At 39.5% G+C, this 8,125-nt stretch overlaps 1 protein-coding gene across 1 annotated transcript; it reads left to right on the forward strand.

Moving 5' to 3' along the window:
• b3gnt2a (UDP-GlcNAc:betaGal beta-1,3-N-acetylglucosaminyltransferase 2a) lies at nt 1–4,107 on the forward strand. The gene is made up of 2 exons (XM_057844057.1): nt 1–601; nt 3,037–4,107. Exons 1-2 carry the CDS (start codon nt 239–241, stop codon nt 4,045–4,047), a joined length of 1,374 nt encoding a protein of 457 aa, XP_057700040.1. The 5' UTR covers nt 1–238; the 3' UTR covers nt 4,048–4,107.
• Nucleotides 4,108–8,125: the final 4,018 nt, after the last annotated feature.

Raw genomic sequence — 8,125 nt, forward strand, 5'->3', positions numbered from 1 at the left:
GGCAAAGAAGCACACTTGAATCCACGGTAAAGTGTCTTTCGGCTAGAGAGGTTAGTGGAGGTAGATGTTTTATCGACTCTTCCATCGTGTTGTGTGAGCTAATCATCAGCATGTGTTTAGCGTTAGGCGTGCTTCTTGATTGGAAGCGTGTGACTCCCGTCGAGCACATCGCAGGGAAAACCAGGAAAATGCCATCCTTTATGTGTTTGTGTGTTGATGTCGAGCAGAGGACTTCAACATGTTCCCAAACGTTCCTGTGTATTCTGACGCGGGTAAAACCGCTGGAAGTCCTTCCGGGAGTCCCGGAGGTTTTCCCCAGACTCCAGCACATATTTTTCAGGTGCAGCTAGGCATCAACTTGGCAGTTTTGATGAGAAGGACCGGCGTTCTGCTGTGTGCAATGCTGCTGCTCAACATGTTGGCGTGCTGCATCATCGTTGCTCTTAGCTGGAAGATCCGCCAGGACCAAAGTAGATTCCTCAAGTTGGTTCCGGTTGCTTCCAGACAGTCGGGTCCATCTTTCTGGAACTCGGAGCAGCGGCGATTGGACTTGAGCGGGCCTCAGGACTCGTGTGAAGCAAACCGCAGAATCGTCACGCAGGTGATGGGGAACTATGTGATTGTAGCAAGGGGCGGAGCTCGGAGGTGCGGTTATGCCAGGTTATGCCCGTACCTGGAGGGGCTCAAAAGAAGCGGGTGCACTCCAGGGGCTGCACTGTCGATGACTCGTAAGCAGAAGTGTGTAGAGTAGCCAAATATTTGACTCAAGTAAGAGTAGTGTTACTTCAAAATATTACTCAAAAGTAAAAGTAGTCATCCAAAAAATGTACTCAAGTACAAGTGAAAAAGTATTTGATGAAAAGAATTCTCAATGGCATAAGCAGAGTTTAAGGGGGGCCAGGCCCCCCTTGGTGGCCGACAAGTGTCATTGCATGTAATTGACTTTCCCATATATATATATATATATAAGTTGCAAAGCAAGAAAACAAACAACAAAAATGAATGAAATGAACAAAAAAAAATTTTTTTATAATGGGTCAAAAGTATTTTTTGAACAGATCATGTCTAGCACCTTAGACGGTCATTTTCTTTGCATATTATTTAAAAAAAAATAGGAGAGGGCAACTTTATTTTTCAAATGATTTTTTTTTGGGGGGGGGGGGTTGAAGCAACTTTTTGGGGGATTGAATGGTTTAGACACAAATGTCCTACCCATAGTATGGCCCAAACACAAAAAGGATTGTTAAAATCAAAACTTTTTAAATGAAAAATTGAGTGTTTTCAAATGCAATTTTTTTGAGCCTCAAATATTTTTCGCATTGAAAAACTTTTTTTTTTATGATTGAAATATTTTCTTTTCTTTATTTTTTTTTGATTGAAGTGATTTTTCTTTTGAAAATTTATTTTTTGTATGAAGCAACTTAATTTTTGATTGAATAATAATATAATTTATAACATTCATTATATTTAAAATATCATTTAATAATAATAAAAGACACAAATGTCCTAGCAAAAATGTGGCCCAAACACAAAACAACATTACTTCAATCAAAAAAGTTGCTTCAATCGAAAAAAATTTAAAAATCGACTTAAATAAAAAAAATAATAGATTTCAAATGCATTTTTTTGGGTTTCAAATCTATTTTTGCATTTAAACACTTTTTTTTTTTTTTAAATTGAAGTGACGTTTTTTATCGAAAATATATATTTTGATTGAGGCCAGTTTTTGTTTTGATTGAAGCATTTTTTAATAGAATAATGAAGACACAAACCTACCTCCATATAACTCCGCCCAGGGGATACAATTTTTGACTGAGGTAACTACATTGGCACGACACCGGCGGGCGTACCATATTCAATGGATGATGATCTTGGTGAAAAGTATAGCTGTAAGTAGCTGCTTATGATTTTTTTCAAACATTTTTTTCTCAGCACTAAGGTATCTATATGAACTGTTATTATTATGCTTTGAAGAAAAATAAAACTATAACCTACTACATAACAACATTAAGCCAAAGAAATAAAAAAATAAAATAAAATAAAGCCGGCGAATGAAAAAAAATACAGAAATGAAGCATTATTTGTCCAAAGAGCATGAGTGCCCCCAAGTGGAGAAAACATATTTCCTTTTATGAAACTAAAATGATAATACTGTATCTCTGGTTTTCCGTGGTCAATCGATGCCAAATAAAAACTGGGAGAGAGGATAAAATCCACGCTTTCGAGTCATGTGGACGGCAGCGCTCTATGTCAAATATATAATCTTTTACGGTGCTTTAAAGACGCCACTTGATTGAACAGGCCAGCGTGATAATAGCTAAAAGCTTTAGTCTGATTAGTAAAAAAAAAGATAAAAACCCTATATACAGCATTTTAGTAGTGCTCGGGCCCTAATTAATTTAGTTTGAGAACGCTACCTTTATAAATTCACTGCCCTGTCGCCGTTATCGCTGTCTTGATGTTTGCCAGAGCAAGCAGTGAGCAGGGCATGATCCGCCTACCTACTCAGTCATCACCGTGTTTGCAGCGTTGTCACAACCCTCTTCCCTCCTCTCCTCCCTCGCTCTGTTCTCTCCCAGGCAAAATTAAACAACTCGCACTTCATTCAACTAAATTGTAGTAACGCGCCCCTTCACATCCTCAGTAAGGGTAACGGCGTTGCAAGTATGGGAAAAGTAATTAATTAGATTACCCACTACTGAAAAAAAACAAAACAGTTATACTCTAACGCCGTTATTAACAACACTGCATTCATGGTAAGCTGATTGAACACTCCAAATTGTTCATAGACTTGAATGTGATTGTGAATGGATGTTTATCTCATTTTGCCATGTGATTGGCTGGAAACCAGCTCAGGGTGTACCCTGCCCTAGTGCCTAGTGAGGTTGGGATAGGCTCCAGCACCCACCGCGACCATTATACGGTTAGACCGTACGAAAAATGAATGAACGAATGAACATCTTCCTTCATATATTTCAGATCTTTTATTCATTACTCTGAACTTCTGAACATATTTCATTCTGTTTCAACTCTTAGCAAGTCTGGGACTACTACATGATGCCCAGCCGACTCCAGGACTTCCTGCTCTACATGCACTGCAGGAAATCTAATGTTCTTCAGGCTCCGGGTCCAGCGTGCCAAGAACCAGATCTTTTCCTACTGATTGCCGTCAAGTCTCTGGTGCCACATTTTGGGCAGCGGCAGGCTATCCGCCAGACATGGGGTCGCGCTGGCGTCCTGGGCAACCGCACGGTGGCTACCGTGTTCCTGCTGGGACAGACGCCAGCTGAGGACCACTACCCGGACCTGCAAGGAATGCTCAGTCGCGAGGCTGAACTTCATGGGGACCTTCTCCAATGGGAGTTCAGGGACACGCCCCTCAACTTGAGCCTGAAGGAGGTGCTCTTCCTTCGCTGGTTCCACCTCAATTGTTCACAGACTCGCTTTGTCCTCGAGGCCCACGACCACACCTTCGTCAACACGTTCAAAGTGTTGGACTTCCTGGAGACATCAGCCCACGCAAGCAGCCGCTTCCTGTTTAGCGGTAATGTCATCAGCAATGGACGGCCACACAGAGACCAAGCCCGGCTGGACTTTGTCCCACCAAGCATATTCACAGGAGTGTATCCACCTTACGCCATGTCTGGGGAGTTCCTGCTGTCGGGTGAGGTCGCGTTACGCCTTCACCAAGTTACACAAAACGTCCTCCTTTTCCCGGTCCATGAAGTCTACATGGGCCTGTGCCTCCGCAAGCTAGGTTTGGTCCCACAGAAACATCCAGGGTTTGCCACACTCCCTGTACACCAGGGCCATGACGATGACGAGGAGAAGTGCGGCAAGGACTGGTACGTTTGCAGAAAACTGTTGCTTGTGAGCGGCTGTACACCACAGGAGATGATTAGGATGTGGACCACAGTAGGGATGCGGGACTGTCTGGCAACAGATGCAATGCAGGTGCAGAGTGAAAATCCAGAATACAGTGATCCCTCGCTACATAGCGCTTCAAACTTTGCGCCCTCAGTCCATCGCGGATTTTTTTTCAATTAGATAAATTAATGCTGTATTTTATAGAGCTGTCCCGATCCGATTATGTAGTCTCTCACTCTTGCTCCTGCCGCTTTTCTTGGTCAGGCAGTGCACTGGAGTTTCTTATTTAAGTTAATGATGATTGGCAGATGTTAAGGTTTGTTCTTGCGATGGGTGCTTGGGAGCCAAAACTTCAAAGTGCCACATGCGTCAATTATGGTTTAACTTGTTAAACAGTTGCTGTCGCAACTCAATGTGTGTAAGTGAGCAGCTTGAGTGGATTTGACTGGACTCACTCAATGAAGTATTGAATAAAGACAAGCATTTTTCTACTTTATTCTTGTTTAAAAATAATTTGGTGGGACAGTAACATGTTTAAAACTCATCATAATTATTAGATTTGAAGTGCTTAAAACCACTAACAAAATATATATACAAGTATAAGTATTTTTTAATTATACTTTGGGGAAAAAAGTGAAAAACATGTCTTAAATGTATCTCTTTTCTATGCTAAATCTGAAAAATATATACAACACACACACAATGAAACAATGGAGGGGGGGCTAGTTCACGGTTTTTCACTTATCACATGATAAATTCAATATGTGGATGTCATATTACAAAATATCTTGGGTGGAAAGTAACGAATTACATTTACTCGTTACTGAAACTGACTTTTTTGTGTAGCTTGCGACTTTTAATTATTTTTAAAAATCAGTAATTTGACTTAAGTAAATATTGATGAGATCAAGTTACACAACTACATTTTAAAATGCTTCCATTACAAGTAAAAAATAAAATTTGCCCTGCGATTGGTTGGCAACAGATTCAGGGTGTTACCCCGCCCACCTCCCATAGTTTGCGGGGATAGGCTCCAGCACCCCGCGACCCTCGTGAGGATAAGTTGCTCGGAAGTTGAATAAATGAAAAGAGCGAGAGAGCGGAATACTGAAGATAACTTTGCATCTGCGCTCCAGTACAGAGCGAGAGCATCTACCTGATTGGCTCTGATGCAGCTCATAAGAGGAACACAAGTTACTAAAATTGCAAGAAATTCGTTCCACATTGCCACCATATTGGATTGGCTCCCTCACTTTCACAGAGTAAGCATAAAAGTGAAGTTATGTGCCAATATTAATATACAGTAACAGTTTAGCGTTTGCAACCAGCTATGAGTTAGCATTTGTTTCACTAATGCTAATTAGACGTACTATCTACCGTATTGGCCCGAATATAAGACGGCCCTGATTATAAGATGACCCCCTGTTTTTCAAGGCTAAAGTTTGAAATAAGACTTTTTGAATACCAAATTAATCTTAAAATAATTACAGTACATCCGAAACAAATGATTATAACAGTATATTTGAGAGAAAAAGCAAGTTATTTTGCCTCATTCAAATCTTAATATCTGTGCATTTTAATATGTAAACTAAAGTGCAATCACATTCGTAAATGAATGGCTTCTGGTTTTTGAAATGTAAATAAACCAATCTATTGTGATAAAACAACAAAATTGCAATAACTGCATTAACCATCAAAGTGAAGTCTAATTGTAACTGTAGTCTTGAAACAAATCTGAATAAGGAAAAACATTGCAATAAAATAATGCAAACTGGTTAAACTTGAGAGTTGCTGAGATCTGTCATGACAGAACATCGCTTCAATGATATCTGGCGCCATCTAGCGTCGTGAATGGGTATAATATCTAGACCGCGAATATAAGACGACCCCCTTCTGCTATTTCAATACAAAAAACACTGTCTTATATTTGGGCCAATACGGTAATTAGCATGGCTGACATAATGTCGCTACATCTCATTAAGAGAAGCACCTAATTTTTAGGTATTAGTACTATTACTACTATACTACTCGTATTCTGGTTGCTATGATGTCTATTAATTTGTTTGTCTTCCCCATTTTGGAAAGTGGTTCAAAAAAGTATCATTTTTCCACCCAAAAAAGTTGAATAATTCCAGAGGCCCCCTCATAAATGGGATTGGCATTTGGCAGTTCATTCTTACCATACGGTCCCGCTGCTACAACAGCTCAATAGGGTTGCGATCCGGAGATGATTATCTAAATTAGAAATACTGAAATATTAAATATAAAATTTATTTCTAGCCCTGTCAGGACTACATTTTCTGTTCATTTTCAAAATCATTTGATAAAATAAAAGTGTGACATATCATGGAAAGCACAAAATTGTCTGGGTGACCCCAAACCTTTGATTATTAGTGTGTGTAGGGGTGTGTCTGTAAGGATATGGCTGATAATGTAAGCATTAATGTCATATTGGTAAAAAAAATCTTGATGTTAACCAAGACATTAATTACAAATCATTTAATATTAGTAGAGAGCTCAAGTATTAATGAGGGCATCATATTATTCAAGGCTGCGTTCAGACTGGAGGCATCTCTGATTCCAAGGTACCTTTCAGCCAGTCGTTTTTCCTTTCGGAAAACGAGCCCAAATCCGTCTCCCGTTTCCTGATTAAAAAGAGGTAATTCAATAACAGAAAACGAGCCTTGATACGTTTTTCCAATATTAGTCTACTGAACAGAAATCGAAAAACAAAATACTCCCAATATTTGTATTCCACCAAGTTCGCTTTTAAAATGAGCCCTGGCCCTGCAGACATTCTTCTCCTTCTTCTAAATACACAAGACCCTGCTGTAGCCGCATAATATTTATCAAAAGAAGAAGAACATTGTCTTCTGGGTCATAGCTCATGGCAAAAACAAACTTGGTGGAACACAAATATCAGGCGTATTTCATTTTTCCACTTCAGTTTAATAAACTAAGATCGGAAAAACGGATCAAGGCTCATTTTCCGTTATTAAATTTCCTGTGTTTAATCGGGAAACGGGAGACAATTCCTTGTTTTTTGTTAACCACATAAAAACAAAACAACAGAATTGGGCTTATTTTCCGTTTTTTGTTTTCCAAAATAAGAAGGAAAAACAAATCGCCGAAAGGTACACGGACCTTCCAATCAGATTCCTCCTCAAATTAGATTTTAGGGCTGCCTGGTCACACTATTTTTTAGCAGATGTCCAAATCAGATCTGGGCCTGTTCAGACTGGGCCACATTATTGGCACATAGGGTGATGTCACGGATAGTCAAAACCCATCAGAGCTGTTCAGACTGAGAAGCATCTTGTCTATACCTAATATGAAACTACCTCCCGAATGTGATTTCAATCAGTCTCATGGAAATCACATTTCAGTGCTTTGTGACTGTTCAGACATAGACTTCATAATCTTGACGGGTCAGATTGGTCATGCGCTGCGCCTCGCATTCAAGTAGGGGGCCGCCCACATCAAGAGGAGCTATTTACAAACACACGCACACAGTGATCTAACGCCGGATATCTGTTGAAAAATTACGAAATCTGTACTGCATACAAACAGGAAGGATTGTCTCTGGAGTGATTTGTTCGAGGATTCAAGGTCATTATTATATTTTTCGTACCATGCATGCATTTTGAAACGTTGTGAAAAAAATCAATGGGAGAAATTAGCTGCTACTGCATTGGCATCATAGTTTGCAATATTTACGTAAAATAAATCCCAACTGCATGTTTTTTTTGTTGGTTTTTTTTTGTTTTTGTTTTTAATCAAGAATACAGACTGTTTTACGTCCATATCTATAAAGAATTTGGGGATTTAAGCATTTATTCACATGAAGTTTCACCGGAAAAGCTCTGTTTACATCAGGTGGCCGCTAGCTACATTCACTAACAGACTAGCATTGTACTTCGACATATTTAAGTAAAATAAATGCTAACTGCACGTTTTTTTGCGTTTAACCAAGAATCGAGACTGTTTTACGTCAATATATATAAAGAATTCAGGGATTTAAGCATTTATTCACAAGAATTTTCAACGAAAACAGCTCTTTGTCTGTGATTCCACTCGGTCAGCTTTGACAGCCTCTAATGACAGCAGGCCACCAATTTATTGTCCCCGCGCTCCGTCAATACATTGTGAAGTCTATAGTTCAGACTACACAAGAGCCATCCATTTCGATCTGAATTGGCTAAAGATCACATTTGTGCCGACAGTCTGAAGAAGGTCTTGATTATGTATGTCCAAAAAG

The sequence above is a fragment of the Corythoichthys intestinalis genome, chromosome 8, assembly GCF_030265065.1.
Source record: "Corythoichthys intestinalis isolate RoL2023-P3 chromosome 8, ASM3026506v1, whole genome shotgun sequence".
In the NCBI taxonomy this organism is placed as follows: domain Eukaryota; kingdom Metazoa; phylum Chordata; class Actinopteri; order Syngnathiformes; family Syngnathidae; genus Corythoichthys; species Corythoichthys intestinalis.